The sequence below is a fragment of the Salmo salar genome, chromosome 18 (genome assembly GCF_965601325.2).
Source record: "Salmo salar chromosome 18, fSalSal1, whole genome shotgun sequence".
Lineage (NCBI taxonomy): Eukaryota > Metazoa > Chordata > Actinopteri > Salmoniformes > Salmonidae > Salmo > Salmo salar.
The window spans coordinates 11,367,745-11,388,957 of NC_138308.1; the positions used below are offsets into that span (position 1 = coordinate 11,367,745).

The 21,213-nt window shown below is 44.6% G+C and overlaps 1 protein-coding gene across 2 annotated transcripts in view; it reads right to left on the reverse strand.

Moving 5' to 3' along the window:
* The window catches only part of LOC106576776 (inositol polyphosphate-5-phosphatase A), a 281,297-nt gene that overhangs the window by 142,625 nt on the left and 117,459 nt on the right, over window positions 1–21,213 (reverse strand). For both annotated transcript variants that reach the window (XM_045700743.2, XM_014154171.3), the window contains exons 3-4: window positions 15,200–15,300; window positions 14,301–14,388 (exon numbers count right to left, since the gene is read on the reverse strand). In XM_045700743.2, the coding sequence (XP_045556699.1) occupies window positions 14,301–14,388; window positions 15,200–15,300 (189 nt within the window). The remainder of the gene's footprint in view (window positions 1–14,300; window positions 14,389–15,199; window positions 15,301–21,213) is intronic.

Below are 21,213 nucleotides of genomic sequence, written 5' to 3' on the forward strand. Positions count from 1 at the left end.
TCCTGTTGGGGCTAGGGGGCAGTATTTTCACGGCTGGATAAAAAAACGTACCCGATTTAATCTGGTTACTAATCCTACCCAGTAACTAGAATATGCATATACTTATTATATATGGATAGAAAACACCCTAAAGTTTCTAAAACTGTTTGAATGGTGTCTGTGAGTATAACAGAACTCATTTGGCAGGCAAAACCCTGAGACATTTTCTGACAGGAAGTGGATACCTGATGTGTTGAATTACCTTTAAGCCTATGCCATTGAAACACACAGGGGCTGATTAATGTTTTGGCACTTCCTATTGCTTCCACTAGATGTCACCAGCCTTTACAAAGTGTTTTGAATCTTCTACTATGAGATCTGACCGAACAAGAGCCTTGGAACGGTGATGGCCGATTAGACTCTGGCGCGCGAGGTCATGTTGGGTACCCTCGTTCCAAAACGTTTTAAAAGAGAATGCATTCGTCCACCTTGAATATTATTCATGTTCTGGTTAAAAAAGGCCCTAATGATTTATGCTATACAACGTTTGACATGTTTGAACGAACGTAAATATATTTTTTCCCCTCGTTCATGACGAGAAGTCCGGCTGGCTTAGATCATGTGCTAACAACACGGATCTTTTTGGATATAAATGATGAGCTTTTTTGAACAAAACTACATTCGTTATGGACCTGGGATCCCGGGAAGTGACATCTGATGAAGAGAATCAAAGGTAATGGATTATTTACATAGTATTTTCGATTTTAGATCTCTCCAACATGGCCGTTTGTCTGTATAGCAAAGCATATTTTTCTGGGCGCAGTGCTCAGATTATTGCAAAGTGTGATTTCCCAGTAAGGTTATTTTTAAATCTGGCAAGTTGATTGCGTTCAAGAGATGTAAATCTATAATTCTTTAAATGACAATATAATATTTTACCAATGTTTTCTAATTTTAATTATTTAATTTGTGGTGCTGACTTGACTGCCGGTTATTGGAGGGAAACGATTTCCTCAACATCAATGCCATAGTAAAACGCTGTTTTTGGATATAAATATGAACTTGATAGAACTAAAAATGCATGCATTGTCTAACATAATGTCCTAGGAGTGTCATCTGATGGAGATTGTAAAAGGTTAGTGCATCATTTTAGCTGGTTTTATGGTTTTGGTGACCCTGTCTTTGAATTGACAAAACATTACACACAGCTATTGTCAATGTACTCTCCTAACATAATCTAACTTTATGCTTTCGCCGTAAAACCTTTTTGAAATCGGACAACGTGGTTAGATTAAGGAGATGTTTATCTTTCAAAGGGTGTAAGATAGTTGTATGTTTGAAAAATTTGAATTTTGACATTTATTTGGTTTCAAATTTGCCGCTCTTGAAATGCACCTGCTGTTGATAGGGTGCACCACGGGTGGCACGCTAGCGTCCCACATAGCCCCAAGAGGTTAAACTTCACCCCATCAATTCCAGGCAGACCTATTTGATGTGAATCACACGGTCTGGCATTGTGAACATCAAATATCTTCCCAGATGCATTTGGTGTTTGACAACATCCCACTGACAATACATCATAAAGCAGTGCCTTTCGCCCTCTTCGGAACCCAATAGCAGCTTTCATCAGGGAACTCCAGATGTCCCATGGTAGGGCTACTGCTGTTCATTTCAACCCAGCGCCGCCCCTTCATCTGCAGGAACGCGCTCTGCCTCTGACCCCAAGGACCTTGGAGAGACTGCATTAATTTTCCTGACACAAATCAATTGGAGAAGGTCCGGGACAGGAAGAAAGGGCTTGTTATTAGACCTGCAGAAGGAGAAGGAAGCCATCCCCTCATTGGGAGCGTACAGCTCTTTTATGGCCCATAGAGGGACAGGGGGTGGCTGGGTAGGGGAGGTAGGGGACAAAGGGATTGTTCATTTCCTTGAACCCCCACTAAGAGCCATTACAAATCGATTGCCCTGTGCATGTTTAAATATGGTTAGAAGATGAGGGGCTATAACAATTTGTAGTGTGATTCAATGTGCATCTTCCGGGAAATCACAAGGGGCAAAGCATATGAGACTGATTTTAAAAATATATAAAAAAATTACAGCATTGAAGTGTCGAGATGGGAAAGAATCATTCAGATGGAGACACATGACTGCAAGTTCCAATCATGTGAATGTTTAATTTGTATCAGTTGGTCTATTCATGTGCTACTGCTACACAAACAGAGATGCAAAACATGTCTCAAAATCAGATTAGGAAACTGTGTGTGCAATAAGAACAGATTCTATTTCAGTGGAGAGTAACAGACATTGGGCCTACAAAATAGAATGAATACCGGTAAAATAGCAGCACAAATGCCATATGTGATTTTATCAACCATAAACACACGTCTGCGTGACAACCAAGACAGAAAGACTGAACCATTATATGATAAGAAGCAATGTCGCCTGCCGAGTGGTGCAGTGGTCTAAGGCATTGCATCGCAGTGCTAGCTGTGCCACTAGAGATTCTGGGTTCGAGTCCAGGCTCTGTCGCACCCGGCTGCGACTGTGAGACCCATGGAGCGGCGCACAATTGGCTCAATGTCGTCCGGGTTAGGGGAGGGTTTGGCCGGCATCGCGCACTAGAGACTCCTGTGGCGGGCCGGGCGCAGTGTACGCTGACACGGTGACCCAGGTGTACGGTGTTTCCTCTGACACATTGGTGCGGCTGGCTTCCTGGTTAAGTGGACATTGTGTCAAGAAGCAGTGCGGCTTGGTTGGGTTGTGTTTCGGAGGACGCGCGGCTCTCGGCCCTTCGCCTCTCCCGAGTCCATACGGGAGTTGCAGCGATGAGACAAGACTGTAACTACCAATTGGATACCACAAAATTGGGGAGTAAAAGGGGTAATGTATTAATTAATAAAAATAATCAATGTCAGATAGGAGAGCTACACAGCTACAGCATATAAACAGTAGAGGATAGAAGAAAGACAACCACTAGAAAGAGACTGCATCACAGTAAGAGGGACTAAGGAAGTAAGAGGACTGGACTGCTATATGCAGAAAGGTTGTCGGGGAGGGAGTGAGGGAGAGTGCAGCTGGTACTGTATGTGTTTAAAATGTGCCGCACAATACCTGCTAATTCTATTAAGTGCCTCTGCGGTGTGTGAGGCAGAGTAGCGGTTTGGTTACGGGTTGATGTAAATGGACGGCTGGTTGACTAAATAATGCAAGAGCATAAGAATAAGGTGATTGGATGACAGAGTGGAGTAGAAGGCCTAAGCCGGGCCACCCCATGCCTTGCCAAGTCCATTATATGTATTGGAGACATCCTGGGGATCCAGCATGGGAAGTCATGCCAGCCAGGGGGAAAATGTGCTATTGTTCTTCCTCATCGTTGGAATGGCTTCCACCCTACGACATCCAGGTGTGGTAATGCAATGAGCAGAGAGCCTGAGACCTTCACGCATATTCGCAACATTTTTTCCAATCTGCTTTGGTGCTTTTGGACTCTTATGAACCTACGCTAGCTCAAGGACGAACGTGGACTAGGAAGTCTTTGGTCATCAGGTTGACTCCCCCCCCCCCAAGTCAAACAATTGCAAATCAAGGTAAAACACACTGAGAAAGTTGATGCGCGGTCTCACACAAGAATATTATTCAGTTCAGGATTGTGATGATCAACAACAACATTCTAAAAGAATCTAACTTTGTTATTACAAACATTCTACAACTTTATTAGAGCAAGAATACACCTCTGTCAAAAAGGGAGGTAGCTTTAAAGGTAGCTGTTGCAATATATTAGCTCTTCTTTATACATTTATAGACAGCTATGGTCTAATTCCTATCAGATCTATAGGTTTAAGTGCTTCCTAGACTTAAAATGCACTTGTGTGTAGAGAGAGATTGTTTGAGTTCTCTTCAGAGACATGTGTCAAGGGGGTTAGTTCCACAGCTATAATTACTCCAAAACAGGCCGGTAAACAAGAAAGAAATTGCTTGGATTTAATGTAACGATTTCTCTGATATTAACCAGCTGTACGTGACACACGGCTGGACCGCCCAGATCAATTCCACCAGGGAAGTGTCCTGTTTTCCGACAGGGCTGATGATCGAGGATGAGAGAAGGGATCACGGACAGACACTTTCTCTGTTGGCAATGTTTGGATTAGAGTCTGATGGCTCCCTGAAAATGCCCCCTCCCCCTCCTCACCTGCCCGGGTGTCTCCCTACGGAGGGGAATATATATACACTTAGCCCGGAAAGGTCAGCCAAACGGAATGTCGCAGGCAAACACACAGCACCGGGACCCCTCGGATGAATCACAGGAGAATTGGTGCATGGCAGTGAATGAATAACCCTCCATGGCTCCCAAACCCCATTATTTCCATCCTTTTCCAGCAGGCCAGAGATTCATGTCTGCGCATGCTGCCAGTTCATTACGGAGAAATACCATTCCTCTTCTGGCTGCGGCGGGACAGGCGGGCCCCAGGAGGACCCCTGCCCTGTTTAATTCCACATCATCCGCTCCAGTGAGGGCCTTAATCTCTGCTTGTGTGATCAATACTATATCAGTGTAAATTAAAATGACAATTTTAAAGTAATTAAGCTTGTTAATGCTCGATTCGAATGTCATTATTTGCACAAGGGGAATCAGGGTATGGCGGCGTGTGCGTAGGATGCAGGGTGGGTGGTGTGGGGGCCTAAATGACGAGTGTGTCCACAGTGACAGGCGAATACTTTAACTGGCGCGGTGGCCCCTGTTGCCGGCACTGCCACCGAGGGGGCTTAACAAAAGCAGATTAACTCCCTGCCCATGCTGGCCAAGGGACCTCTCCAATTTCGGAGGATAACCCAATTGGAGAAATTTGATTTGTAGAACCAAACCCAATTATGGCGATATTAGATGAGAAGTGGCATGGAGGGAGCGCTTGCTGAAGAAGGAGGAAAATAAAAGGGGTGGTAGGCTAAGAGAGTAGAAGAAAAAAGAGAAAAGTTACACAATAAAAATGCACTTAACTCCAGAATGAAGCCCAGCAGTAATTGGGTTATTAGATTATTTTTGTCCCTCCTCTCTTTGGTTTTGAAAGGCCATTTAGAGTCATTGTGTTGGTTAAAGTGAAATAAATGGGTTCCTACGTTAACCTTCCTTTCCCTCTGTGTGTTTGTGTGTGCGTGTGACTGTCTGAAGCCACCATCCTATCCCATATGAGGTGCTGTGTAAGTGAGGACGGAAATGAGATGATCACATTGTTTGGTCTTATTAACCGACAAAACTGACAGCCATGGAGACCAGCGGATCTAGCAATTACCCCAATCAGACCGGTTAGGGGCCACTCAGGGACCGCAAAACACACTCCTCCTACGGCTGTATCGCCCTGACGGACCATAATGCCATTAGAACCACGGATGTATGTTTTTTTTTTTACCTTCCATATGACACACAGTCATCTTTACTCCCGCTGGTGGTGCTGCAACAGACACACACTGAGGTCTCCATTCTCTAAATACCCATACAGTACCACTCTGTACAGAGTCACATGGATCATTTCCCTGCTGCTCTGTACACGCCCATCTCTCACAATTACCTGCTAACGAGGCACGTGTTGACAGACAGGGGAGGGATGTCCTGATTAAAAGAGGCCATTTGTTCCTGAAGGCCCATGGATCACTCAGGGATCAGTCCAGTCCACTGTTGCTAAGTGATACCATTGCCATGGAAACCGTGTCGTACATCTAACCGGTCTGTGCTAGGCGATATGACCAGTGTCCAATGGGACAGCATGGACATAGTGTTTGCTATCATACTGCTGGACTGTCCATCTAGTCCTTTTCTATACCTCCTGTTACTCAGAAATTTGAGTCAGAACAAATTCAAAAAGTATCTCAAAAGAGACAGACTATTATAGTGACCTGTGCCTCTCTGTTCCAGCCTAGAAGTCATCTGTGTCCACTGTTGAGGGCTGTCCCCCAAAACCCCTCAATGGCCACCAGCCACGGCTTCATGAAATATTAAATGCAATCCAATAATGAAGAGAGACAACAGTGGGCAGAAAAACAAAGGCGACCTCTGGGTGTTTAATTAGCAGTGGGTGTTGCCCTGCATTTCTGATCAGGCCATGGTAATAGACACCTGGGGACCTGGCTGAGGACCTGCTCTTCCAAAGGGGGCGTTGCGTTGGTCAGCTTCCAGGGCAATACAATCCATCATGTCGCCTGTTGACTGGCTGTTTGTGGAAGCTGGCCTTTTAATTATCCGCTCATTTGGAGAGGTGGGGGTGGCAAGTTCTCCTCCGCAATCAATGCAAACTGTCGCTGAACGAGAATTCCAGCGCAAGGCGAATAAGATCAATCGGACTGGGCCGACATGGTGAGTCCCCCCCCCCCAAACACGACAAGTGGGAAAGCTCCTGGGATAGAGTTGTGGGAGGTGGTGGATCTTGTCTTTATAGATAGATAATCCATATCACCATTTCCACTGGTGTATTACAGTTAAGGAGGCTATAAAATAACTTTCACCTGTGGGGGTGCTCTTAAGCCAAAAGGGGTCCCTTAAATGGACAGAAATATTGTCAAGAAATGACCTCATTTGACAGAAGGGGCACACCTCCCCATAACCATTAACAGATCTATAAGTTGTCCCACCCGGGAAGAGTATCACCAAAATATTAGCAAGACTAAGTAGTAGACATCAGCTAAACATGAGTAAGCCGATACACAAGGAAACGCACACAGATGCAGGCCATAGACACACGGGCATAGGAAGGTCATGCCTCATTCTCAGCATTAAAGCACTCTTAGCTACATTAACAATGCTGATGTCTTCAGGGGGTAGGGGAGCCCTAGACACTGGCACCCTCACACACAAGACTCCAAATCAAGGGTAACCAAAGTCAGTTTCATGTCATTAAAGCAAACCTCTTAGAGAGCGCCGTCGGTCTATACCATCCATACGTGGGGAATGCATACTTTCTGTACAATATACCATACAGGAGAGCATGGCAGGAATTGAAGCATTTTTTAATGGATTATTTAAATTATGCCTTGGGTAGTGTTTCCCCTAGAATTATTTTCAGCAGCGGTGGTAAAATTAGTGGGGAAGAATCTTATATATTGCTCCATTATCGTTTCTATATACAGTACATTATTATTTTAAAACAAATTGGGCTGGCCACTATTTAGCAGCGGCGGTTCGCCTCTGTTAATGCATATAGGGGAAACGCTGCTTAAGTGATATGTATATAAGTACACAGACTTGGTGACTATTTTAATCACTAAAACTGAGTCACTACAGCACATTGAGGAAACCCCGATTTTATGAAGTTCACCCTAATCTGATTGATCAAAAACCTACAGTACATTAAATCCAAATGATAATAATAAACAGGGTTATAGAAGTAAACATCTCCCCATATACCACCATTTTGTCAGCGATAATAACACCAGCAGCCTGATGTATTGTGAAGGCCTCTCTGAGAGCTAGAGGGGAGCCCTTGAGAGGGACTGGGGTAGCTGAAATATGATCATGTTCCTGAGGGCTTAAAGAGACGCCGGGAGCCATTTAACAACGCCTCCCCTGACACTCCAACACACACACACACACAATCACAAATCATAAAAGCACACACTCTCAGCGACAAGTGCCTCTCACGGGGATGTCAGTGGGACCAGCCGACTGTATTCACAGGACGGTTATGAGGATAATCGCAGTTTAGACAAGGGTGTGGACACTTGCTATGATTTGTGACGTTTATTATGGGAGAAATCTCTCTTAGAAAGTGACGTTAAACCTCTGTGTATTTTATTTATTTTTGGTGCTAATGAAAATTAGTTGGTGTGGTTTGAGAATGTATTAGCGCATGGTTATTGTTACTTATTTTAGCGTCTGTGTGCGGAGGTGGGGGGGGGGGGCTGTGTCTATGTTCTCCAGAGAGCTGGGGGCCTGTGTGGCCTCTCAATAGCGGGAGGATTATGGAAATCACGCCAGAGAGATTAGCTAATGGGGAAATAATTGGCCGTATCTGCCTGGTCAGCTGGGTCATGCAAATCAAGTGCTGCTGCATGGGACAATCAATACATATGGGGATCAGATCAGCTAGTAGCTATGGGCAGGGCCTGACGCCAGGCACAGAGAGCAGCTTTCACCAAGAGAGGAGAGCAGAGGACAGCCATGGACGGGAGGAGACGTCGCCAGATAGTGCCTTCACTGATGTCAACACTCAGCATGTGATCCCAATGCCTCAAGTCTCCACTAAACACCGACTCACTATCGCTCTCTGCCTGCTCATCAAATCTCTAGATATTCACTCGCTCGTAGGAAACAGAAAAACAAACGTCCTTGTAGTCAATTGATAGCAGTTGTGAATAGGAAAGTTAAGTATGAGGTTTTGGATGTTTTAAGTGGTTTTTTTGTTGTTTTTTTTTACTTGCGGCATATTGCATAAGTTGAGTTACGGATATAACTTAACCTATTTCAAAATGAGATGAGGCGGGACAAGGTACACGATTGATAAGGACACTTGATAGACTTCAACACGAAAGCAACGGAACATCATTTCACTTATACATTAAGGTTCCAATTATAATTTTTGTTGATTTGCGGCAGGCCGTCTAACTCTGTTCCCCCATGCATTTCTTAACTCCGTTCCCTCTCTCATTTTCATTCCCACCGGCTCAGCGCAACCATTCATCAGGAGCCGGGCAGAGGATACCTCCTGCCTGCTCACAAACGCATGGAGCAGGCAATAAAATTAACCTTGTGGCAAATGTTTTCCCAGACGTTTGACGGCAAGGGTGTCAACTCATCCGTTACTGAGGGCCCTGAATAAAGCGGAGCTAATGCCAGATTATGGAGTCAAGACCAGATCAATCAATGACAAAGTGGATGACGAGAGAGCTACTTCCTAGCCCTGTTCATTTGGGTCAGGGAAATGTACAGAATACAACCTGGCAGTGCCGTATAGTACTATAATTTGCGGGTAGCGGAGTATAGACGGTCAGATATATTTACAGTCCGGCACACCAACATCCTTCACCCAGCCCTCCTTCAGAATAATCCTTCAGTGGGTGTTAATTCGCTCTCAACACCTCCTAAGCGATCAATATTTTTAATTTTGGTCCGAGTTATTATTTTTCACATCACTGCGCTGGGAAGCAGAGTAAAGTGGCTCATATTTTAGCTCTAAATAGATCAATATGACAGGCTCACCTTCACTCTGCCCCTCGCCGGCTGGGGGAAGCATATCATAATGTACGGTGGCGGGGGGCGCCTGGACATCGCATACTGGAATCACATCATTATCTGTGCCTGGCGTCCCCCCCCCCCCCCGGCGCCCCCCCTCCAGACAGATCTGATTTACTCCCCACCCAGGTCCTGCCTGCTGCCCCCACTAAACCAATCCCACCACACACAAACACTTTATCATAGCTCTGTTTATGAGGGTGAGTGGGACGGACGGTGTGTGCTAGCGTGAGTGCGTGTGCTTGCATGTGTATATGTGCCAGACACTTATTTTTGTGATGGTCCAGAGGAGGGCATAGGCTGAGTTCCATACATTTTTCTGCCTCTGTTCTCAATCCATTAATTATATATACAGTTTCAAGTAAAATGTTACCAAGGAGGCACAGCCCGCTCTCTGTCCCTCATAATTCACTTCTGATGGCAGTTTCATTGATTGTCGCTCAACACATGTCCTGAGTGTGTGTGTGTGTGTGTGTGTGTGTGTACGTGAGTGAGTGTGAGTATGTGTGCACGTGAGTGAGTGAGGGTGTATGCATGCACTTACTTGCATGCCCTGAGTGCATGACTTATGGTGAGGGAGAGTTATTTCCCAACAATATTACCCTGCTGACATCTACTCCATTCAAATTGCCTCGGTCTGCTCAGTACTTCTGACCATATTGAAATAAGAGCCTAGAGATTTAGTTTGCAATATCTTAACCTCCTTAAGCACTTGACGCCTTCTCCCAGACCATGAGGGCGGAGTGTGTGTGCGTTGGGCTGGAGGGGGGGTTGGTCCTCCTCTTTAACCTGTGTGTGTAAACCAGTGTAGTAACACCCCTGCCGTGACCCCCACACACTCCCTCTCGTTCATTCCCTGTGTATGTTAAAGCAGAGGAGGAGTTGCTTAAGGGGTAGGAGATGAAACAAGCCCCCATCATCTGGACCTAAAGGGGGAGGGGAGATGGTGGTGCACCGTGAAAATAGGTGATGAGCATGACGCATGCGAACACAGCAAACACACTTGCCTTGTCACCGCAGGGCCACTAAGTGTTCATAGATTCCTGGGTGATGTGCTGCGCTGGGTTCAGTTTGGATGATTGTATTACTGTGGCCTACTGGAGGCAGAAAGAATTAAGGCTACACCTTGGAAGCAGGCTGGGGTGCTGCTGGCAGTTCCTGACATGCCTCTAAAGTGGCCCAGGGCTGAGGGGACAACATGACGATGACACCTGCCTGCCTGGGGATGACTGTGGATGAGTTCAGCCATCAGCACCACTTCCCTCATCCGAACCACAGGAGATAGGGACTCCCGAGGAGTGGCGCAGCGGTTTAAGGCACCGCATCTCAGTGCTAGAGGCGTCACTACAGATCCTTGGTTCGATTCCAGGCTGTATCACAACCAGCCGTGATCGGGAGGTCCCATAGGGCGGCGCACAATTGGCCCAGTGTCATCCGGGGTAGGCCGTCATTGTAAATAAGAATTTGTTCTTAACTGACTTGACTTGTTAAATAAAGGTTAAATAAAAAATATAGAACAGAGCTACTGAGGAGCAACCATTAGGTGTGATGAGAAAACAGCTGGGAAATATTATGTAAAACTAAAGAAGTTTCAAAGTAAATCTTGATAGGACGAGATTTTTTTTTTTTTTTTATAGAACTTCCTCATTTGAAAGTTTAGGAATGCATACCTTCCTTTGAGTCTATATGTGGTTGTCAGTGTGTATACACAGAACGTAGGTGCAGGTATGTAGGTGCGTACACACTACATGCAGAGCTAACTTGATAGACGGGGCGGGAAGCTGATGGGAGTGCTCCTAGCGTCCCTCAGGGTGACAACACTCCCTAGTCGCCACACCACCAGGGAAATCCAATCAGAACGTCCAGTGGAGTCGTCAAAGACAGCACCCAGCACAAACAGCAGCTAAACAGATTAAGCCAATGTGACCCTGGGCCGCAGCTGCAGGGATGAGAACGGACACGGATGCGGAAGCGGAGTGAGATTCCTGTCAGAGCACAGAACCTGATTTATCCTCTGGCCTCGCACTCCTGTCCTGTGGAGCAAGGGAGGACGCCTTTAATTTCCCATTACAATTCTCTGGAACAACTGATAGCTGTGTAAGGGGGGGATTGTGTGTGTGTGTGTGTGTGTGTGTGTGTGTGTGTTAATTTGTATGTCACTCGATGCTGAAGGTGTGTGTGTGTTTGTAATAAATACTGTTGTACTTCGGCTATGAAGCATAGAAAGAGTGAGTGCTGTGACAATAACTGTGAGGGTGGTGTGTTTTTGCCTACACACAGACCCCAGTCAGCGTGTGAGGAACGCTTTCCTAGGTAATAAAGGCAAGGCATTAGTGAACATCATTCCACATGACGCCCCAGCAGCCCAAAGGGCCGGGCCTGTGATAAATATTAATGGCCTAGAACAAGTGGATTGGGAGTTAAGGTTATCAGGGCGGGCTTTCCTAATTGACATTTTACCTGCTGTATACCTTAACAGCGCCGTAAAACACCAGGCCCCCCCAGAGGAGGATGTGTCACTCAAGACCCCCCCCCACCCCCCATCACTGCACAGCACACACACCCTCCCTCTGGGAGAGATGTGAAGGCTGGCCAGCTTCCCTCAATGTCTGCCTACATCCAACACTGGTCTGGATGCCTGACTGACAGACCGGCATGGAGTTAGGACCAGCGTTTTCTAGGATAGTACTCATGTCAGTACTATCCTAGCAGTACTCATGTTGGACATAAAACTTAGCCCAGGTTATCACACGGGGGGGGGAACCCCTCAAAATGTTCTATTTGACAGTGTACCAGTAGGTCCTATAGCCTACTATACCAACGAAAAGCATAGCACACACACACACACACACAAAACCAGACCCCTCTTTGACCATTTTAACCTGTTGACATATTCGTCTCTTCACAAATCAGAAGAATCAGCCAGTGCTTCCTTGGTACATTAAGAGGTCGTGCTCAAATTACCCAAACACAGCTCACTGACACAGCTCGCACACACTCAGCCGTGGCACGGTGACGCTGCTCCTGCTGTGGTGCGAGTGAAGCATATGGCGACCCCCCCACCCAGCCACTGTATTCAACATAGAGACAGGACAGGTAAACTAAACACTCCCTCAGGTCGTTACCATACACTTACACTACATTATAGCACATCCGCTCGGCTGCCGTTACTGGTAGGCTCCGGGAGCCACGCGGGGATTGCCACTTTACATTATCTGGAAATTGACAGGCAGAGCAGACAACAAACAATTACCCTCGAGCAGAAATCGAAGGTTGAGAAAACAAATATGAGTGATGATGTCATCTCGTCTAAATGGCAAGCCCTGTGCGAGGCGCACTGGACAGTCTGTATCCATATTTACTGTGGCCTCGATTTGAATATCTATAAACATGTTTATTTTGTGGTTCTCTTTGCACAAATTGATTTAGAAGAAAGTTACTTCTCCAACATAGAAACCGTCTAGAACTAGAACAGTAATTGGTGTACATCTACGCTTATCCGAGATGTGAGAGTCTAAAATAAACCTGGGAGAAATCATCAAAACAAGAGGATGTCATCGTCATTGTTTAAGCGAAACGTCAGCTCATTATTTTTTTTGCAGTGGGGGCATACGTTTGCGATATGGTCATAATATGTTTATGAAAATAAAATGTTGGGCTGGCGGTGACGGTGGTAGTAAGTGTACCACGGTAGTAATACAGTACCTTCTAGAAGAATAGAGAGGAGAACCATGACAGGAACGGCTCAGCAGTCACATCTACACTGATTGTTAGTGGGGGGGTCCTTAAACCACATCTATTCCCCTCTCTTTATGTGGTCAAGAGTCAGGGAATTAACTAGAACCACCATTATTGTTTACTTCCAAATGTACTGTTGGGAGTAACATGCTATCAGCATTAATTGGATAGCATTATAAAACAAATTGCTTTTGTGGTAATCATTTGAGGGAATAAAACGGTGTATGTGTGTGCTCAGATGGGGGGGGGGGGGGGGGGCTACTGGTGTCTGGATGTTGAAGACTAATATTGAGATTATAATCAACACTGAGTATCTGGCTCCACCAAGAGGTCATGCAATGCAACTGACGTGTAGTTGTGCATGATTTGGAGGGAAAAGGCCGCAAAATGAACTGAGCAACAATTAGGACCAAGCGGTGCACATCTTTGTGATAATTATGACATAATGTGCAAAATAATGACTGCAGTAACTAATACGCATGATCCATCAGACTCTCCGTAATATAAATTGCCAACTACAACATGTATAGGCTATTACATAAGCAGATTAATGAGGGCAACAAAGACCAACATATCCTGTAAAAAAAATATAGATATATAAAAATGTTTTTAAAAATCATGTAAAATAACAAAAGCCACAACCAACTATTAGCTGATAACACTTCAAGTTGCAGCTGGTTTCTAAATCCACAAAACATTCCAGACCATCTAGCACCACCTTGTGGTGGTCTACCATTATTGCACATTCTAATAAAATGCTGGGGTCCACACTGCTGTGGAAAATAAATACTTGATTGATTTTCTTAATTCTCTTCCTTCTAGCATCTGAGGGCCCCCAGCTTCAACTTAAAACTTCCCTCAGCCATCTTATCTAATGTCACACCTGATGTGTCTAGAGCAGGGATCATCAACTAGATTGAGCCGCAGGCCATTTTTTTCTCGAGCGGCTGGTCGGTGGGCCGAAACATAATTACAAATAACTTGTTGACTGCAAATTGACCACAAGAAGACAAAACAGATATAATATTTGACTAAAACATCATTTCATATCTTCCTTACATTTGTATACGATCACGTGTCTCTCTATTATGCGTGGGAATACTTAGGACAGATGTCCAAATTAAAATAACCTGGAGCTGATTTCCTGGTGCTGTTACAGTCTTATGGTGGAGGGGGGGGGGGGGGGGGGTTGCAAATAAAACTACCTGCGGGCCAAATTCACCCCAGTTGGGTCTAGAGCTTTCTGATGAAAATGGGTGAATGCAACACATCTGTGGTGAGTTAAGACGGTGTGCGGTAAACAAATCCCCTGAGATCTACAAGAAGAGAACCACTTAGCAGGGGCAAATGGACCACCCGCACTTACTGTGAAATGCTCCTGGGATTTGTAGTTCTCGTCGAGGTAGACACGTGCTCTGCTGTACTCCTTCATGGCATCACTGGACAGCAGCTCTCTAGAAGAGAGGACACATCACAATATGGCCCCATCAGTCTTCAGATACATGGGTTGATTTATTTATCTTCCTTTAATCAACAACATGATGATCAGTAGGATAAATATGAACATGGTGGAAATGTAGTTCTTCCATGCTAGCTGTTCCGGTACACTTCCAGTCATTGCGCTAATGCTAGTTAGCAATGGCTAGCCAAATTACCTTCAACTTCCTGCAAACTGCAATTAACTTCCTTAATTGCCCTTTAAGGGAGACTAGATAAGGAACAGGAGATTGTGAGTGTATTAGGATACTGTTAAATCTGTTGAGGCCTCACAGACAGTCTATTCTGCTTATCAATATCCCCCTCCTAATAAAGTTCACACCAGGACACCCTAAATTGTTTTGAAAGAGGTTACATAAGAGAGCACTTGATAGAATCTTGTTAACAAATATCAAATATCTTATAAACCCCCATTGACCTAAAACATTCAGTTTGTCCATCCTATGACTAAACAAGAAAGACTAGCTACACAAATAAGCCCTGCAAAACAGTTTATTCAATAACGATGGTCGTCTAGTACATTCTTTTAATTCTTTGAAAATCAACACCAAACATGAAACCAAATAAGCGGTCACCAGAAGGTGGAGTTGTTCACTCACTTTCACATCGTTTTGGCCCTAATTTTCCTGTGGACCAAGGCAGTGGTTGTCATCTTGACAGAAAAAGAACCCCTAATCCCCACTAGGGTTGCTATGAACACTAGAGTTGGCTGCAATTCTTCAGTGAAGGGAAATTTGAAGGGGGACCAGCAAGTGTGAGGTAACTTACTTGACAAAACAATCTACGTGCGACATGGACGCTTCGTAGTTCTTCCCGCCGACCTCTTGACAGTGCACTGCGATGAAGTGGGGCTTGTGTGATTGGACAGTCTGCAGAGGAGAAGAGAACAAGGCATAGCATTAAACGACTGTCTAGACACAACTACTTGCTCGATGTCATTTCATCCAGGTCATAATCATTCACGGCACGAGGAACTTCTCACCCAAATGACATATCATTCTAAACGTAGATTCGATAAAAGAGGTGATACGGCGTTCTTCAAGAGAGCACTGTCCTCTAAACAGCCTGCAGAGTCAGATTCCCACAAATAGCTGAATTAAGGGATTTAAAACTCCCTCATGAAACACAACCACGCAACAAGCCTTACCAACAAGCACCCATTTACTCCACAGTGAAACCCTAATAAGGTCTGGTGATTTTGGAGGTGGAAAGAAGCTGGGTAACACCCAAGACTGGGGGGGGAAAAATGACTGCCAGAGGCCAAGATACATTATAGTCAACAGGCCGAACTGTCCCAGGTACTGTACAGTATAGTGTCAGACAGAAGGCATGTAGCTTGCTTGTTCCATGAGTCATCACGGATGTGTATCGGGCACTGTGTGCAGGGTATGACGGACAATGCTGGGAGTTAAAAACATCTCACTAGATCATTAACGAGTCTCTCACTATCAGGAAATGTCAACATTATTATGTCAGAATATATGAAACACCAGAAAATAAAGGTGACTGATCATAGGCCTACTGTCAGAAAATAATACATACTGATGTTGGTGATCTACACTGATAAAACACCTGCCCGGGTCCCAGATCTGTTTGGGCTGTCTTGCCAATATCTATGGTTATTGGCAAGACAGCACAAACAGATCTGAGATCAGGCTAACAGATACCTGGTCAGAGCAGAGAGAGTTGTTACAGAGTCATTTCCACTCCAGTCACATGACCTCTCCCATGTCCCCTCCCTGTCCCCTAACACTAAGAGGTGTTTCTGAGTGCACTGCCAGCGAGCCCAGAGTGTTTAGAGGTGCCAACCCATAACGGAAAATCCATAGCTGAGTGAATTATAGCACTCATAAGCACTCAAAGGGTCGGGCTATGGATGGTGGGCAGGCCGTAGATCATGGTCACCCAGGAAATGTGGCCCCCCGGGGGGGTGTTAAGTCTGGTCCAGGCCTGGAGGCCTACTCTGCTCCTACTCCACTCCACCTGCCTGCATTATTATTACTAAAGGCAAAATCAAATAAAAGTAATGTAAGGCAATAACACTATGGATTTTCTATCAACCTTTGGCTTGTCACTGGGCCCCTAAGAACCAGGCTTCTCAAACTTAGACGGATTAGTGGACCTATCAGCATCCACTGGAAAGCTTCGACTCTCAAGGAGCTTTAGCTAGCCAAGTTACACTGTGTGTGAACCTGTGGACATGCGAGAGGGAAAATGCTGGACTTTGTGTGTGTATTTTGTGCTTGTGTGTGTTTGTATTTGTCTAAGTGGGCATTTTCTGTTGGTTTTTCCAGGCAGTGTAACTCCAGCTCTAGTTTCTCATAGGCCTACAGACTCATTATCATGAAGCCTAATTTAATCCTATTACTATAATCAGAAATGCTATTGATACCAAGTTTCAAGATACCAAGGCCAAACAATAACAACTATCCCAAGTTTCCTCCATCTTTCTGAATGCCAAAGAATAGGCCCATTCTATCTACCCTCAGAGGCACCTTTTGATCGATCTGTTCGTCTTCATTTCAGACTAAGAGTTATAGTTCACAGATTGACTCTCAATCGAAGGCAAATAAACACATTTGTAGTGGTCAAAGTGGCGCCAGCCTAAAGAGCAGTTAAGTTCTATCAGATGTAGCGTAGAAGTTGCTATACGGTTGATGCCATTAGACCACACCGCACTTGTGATGACACAGGTACCACACAGCGGAAATCTCCCCACCTCAGAACTGTTGTGAGACGGCGACGTGTTTGTCAAAGGGGTGCGTCCTCTCTCTCCCTCAATCCTGTATCGGTTTGGATTCCTAGGAAATTCTCTTAATTATAGCAATGACATATTCTCATCCTTTAATAATATTTACTTACACACTACCCTGGAATATATAAAGGAGCTTGTTTTATTTGATGGCCAAACAATGTAGACTAATTATGTGGAAAATAATAACCAAAAGGCCTAGCTTGTAAGTCTAGTTCTCAGTTCGGAAACATTTTCCATTCTCATTTAAATCAACTGTAAAACACACATCATTGATCTCCACCAGTACAAATCCATGTATATCAGTCTACATCTAAACTCATGCCTGATTCACACTATAGGGCTGAAGCAAACCGTAATGTGCTGGGTGTGATATTTTCTTCAGCAACTATGTTGGATGCGTAACCAGGCCAGCTCAGTATGGCTTGGCTTGGGACCGTTTGGCTCAGTAGTGTAAAAATGGTATCAGATCCCCACTGCTTTTGTGACCAGTGGCTCACATCAAGCGCACCACTTCCACGGCTAACCTAACACGGCTGCTATCAGACTGACTCGTTTAATGTGTGTCGTCACAGCAGCCTGGGTTCCGAGTTGCAGACTGCAGTGAGGTGAGATATGCCATGTTTGTGTTACGAGCCTTCAATCCCTGGGGATCTCTGCCTGATGCCTGGATGTGGATGTAGGAGGGCAGCTGGCTGGAATGAGTCGCAGTTACTGTTCCTGAAAACTACTGTATCAACGGCAGTCAGCACACCTACTTGGTGAAGCCGACTCACTCAGACGGAGCGTGGTGTTACTGTATTTAAACAGCTGTTTAAATACAGTACGTTTCTCCTTGCAATGGCAGCTGAATGGACAAAATTTGCACTAGTCAAATGCATTATGTAATGATCGTTCTCGCCATCTCTTCATCATTCTCATACACTCATTGAAGACTAAAGTGCCTTGAGCGTCTGGAAAAATATACACGTCCTATCAAATAATATGCTTCCTAGCGTCTATAAATACATCCAATCAATGACACGACGCACTGACGCGCACACCATTGAATGTTCTTAGAAGTGAATTACAGTGCCAGATTTAAAAAAAATACTGATAACGCACATGGGGGGAAAAAAGGCCCATGTTTCTCTGAATTTTCTCACAGTGGACCTTTGATGGGCTGTAATTTAGGGAGGATGACTCCTATTTCATGGTCTTGATTGGGAGCTGGAAAATAGCGTGGCTGGAGAGAACAGTGCGAGGAGGGGGGGATCAAATGAGCATGTGATGTGACGAGAAGTCTATTCTAAACACTAAACTCTGTCCATCTGTTGCCGTTCATTCACTCCAGGCTTTACAACACTGAATCTATTCATCTATAATCATACACACACATGTGCATACGCACAGACACGCACAGACACAGCCTTTCATTCAATTTTGAGTCACACAGCCAAATACAGTGCCTTCGGAAAGTATTCAGACACCTTGCCTTTTTCCACATTTTGTGGAATTCGACAATCTACACACACACACGACACACACACACACACACACACACACACACACACACACACACACACACACACACAAACACACACACACACACACACACACACACTACCCCATAATGACAAAGCAAAACAGTTTTTCTTAATTGTTGCTAATTTATTAAAAACTGAAATATCACATTTACTTAAGTATTAAGACCCTTTACTCAGAACTTTGTTGAAGGACCTTTGGCAGCGATTACAGCGTTGATTCTTCTTGGGTATGACGCTAAATGTTTGGCACACCATTCTTCTCTGCAGATCCACTAGAGCTCTGTCAGGTTGAATGGGGAGTGTTGCTGCACAGCTATTTTCAGGTCTCTCCAGAGATGTTCAAATGGGTTCAAGTCCGGGCTCTGGCTTGGCCACTCAAGGACATTCAGAGACTTGTTGCGATGCCACTCCTGCGTTGTCTTTGCTCTGTGCTTAGGGCCATTATCCTGTTCAAAGGTGAACCTTTGCCCCAGTCTGAGGTCCTGAGCGCTCTGGAGCAGGCTTTCATCAAGGATCTCTCTGTACTTTGCTCGGTTCATCTTTTCCTCGATCCTGACTAGTCTCCAAGTCCCTACCGCTGAAAAACATCCCCATAGCATGAAGCTGCCACCAACATGTTTCACCGTAGGGAGGGTGCCAGGTTTCCTCCAGACATGACGCTTGGCATTCAGGCCAAAGAGTTCAATCTTGGTTTAATCAGACCAGGTTTAAATCAGACCAATCTTCTTTCTCATGGTCTGAGTGTCTTTAGGTGCCTTTTGGCAAACTCAAACTGGCCTGTCATGTGCCTTTTACCGAGGAGTGGCTTCCATCTGCCCACTACCATATAGGCCTGATTGGTAGAGTGCTGCAGAGATGTGTGTCCTTCTGGAATGGGTGTCCTTCTCCACAGAGGAACTCTAGACCTCTGTCAAAGTGCCCAACAGGTTCTTGGTCACCTCCCTGACCAAGATCCTTCTCCCCGACTGCCCAGTCTGGCTGGGCGGCCAGCTCTAGGAAGAGTCTTGGTGGTTCCAAACATCTTCCATTTAACAATGATAGAGGCCACAGTGTTCTTGGCGACCTTCAATGCTGCCCTTCCCCAGATCTGTGCCTCGACACAATCCTGTCTCGGAGCTCTACGGACAATTCCTTCGTCCTCATGGCTTGGTTTTTGTTCTGACATGGACTGCCAACTGTGGGACCTTATATAGACAGGTATGTGCCTTTATAAATCATGTCCAATCAATTTACCACAGGTGGACTCCAATCAAGTTGTAGAAACATCAAGGATGATCAATGGAAACAGGATGCACCTGAGCTCAATTTCGAGTCTCATAGCAAAGGAGCTGAATACTTATGTAAATAAGGTATTTGTTTTTTTATTTGTAATAAATTTGCAAACCTTTCTAAACACCAGTTTTCACTTTGTCATTTTGTGGTATTGTGTGTAGATTGCTGAGGAAATCTTTTCACTTATTCTATTTTAAAATCAGGCTGCAAAGTAACAAAATATCAAGGGGTCTGAATACTTTCCGAAGGCACTGTATATGTCACACACTCCTCACATGTAAAAATAAATAAATCAATCAATTAAAAAAAAAAATTCAACAGCACGCACACAGTACGGCAATAAATCAGGAAAAAAAACCTTTAAAAATTATTAATATTCTCCCAAATCATTATAACAACTTAGAATAAATTAGCCATGTACTCTAGTAATGACTACCTCATTTCTCTAAGTCATGTGACTGGAAAGGAAAGGGGGATGGATACCTAGTCAGTTGTAGAACTGAATGCCTTCAACTGAAATGTGTCTTCCGCATTTAACCCAAACCCTCTGAATCAGAGAGGTGCATGGTGGCTCCCTTAATCGACATCCACGTCTTCGGTGCCCGGGCAACAGTGGGTTAACTGCCTTGCTCAGGGGCAAAACGACTGATTTTTACCTTGTTAGCTCGGGGATTCGATCCAGCAACCTTTCGGTTACTGGCCCAACGCTCTAACCTGTGAGGCCAGTGGCCCATGACGGCCGGGTAAGGTTTCCAATGCAAATAGATTGAGGGATCATTAGTGCTGAGCAATTATTATTTATTTTTTTACGTTGGTTCACATTACCTGACTTAAATAAAATATTTTGGTTGTGTATATTACATATTTGTTTTTGGTATGATGACTTTATTATTTAATTAATAAAACTCTGATAATGGTAGTGACTGCCCATTGTTGCTTATCACTTATTAATAAACCATCCTTTATTCACTGCCTGCTGTCTGACAAAATCATTATTTCAGCAGTTCTTCAAAGTAGAGAAGGCATACTTTTAACACTGCTAAATAACAATCCTGCACGGGAAGGAGCCTATCAGAACAGGCATGATTCTCGTTCATGATTCTCATTAGAAAACAGTCTAAGACTTGGTATATAAGTGCCATAGTTTTTTAAATATGATCATCATTGTTTTAAAACCATTACTTAATGGACAACATTTAAGATATTTTTTATCTTATCTTATTTTAGGCGCA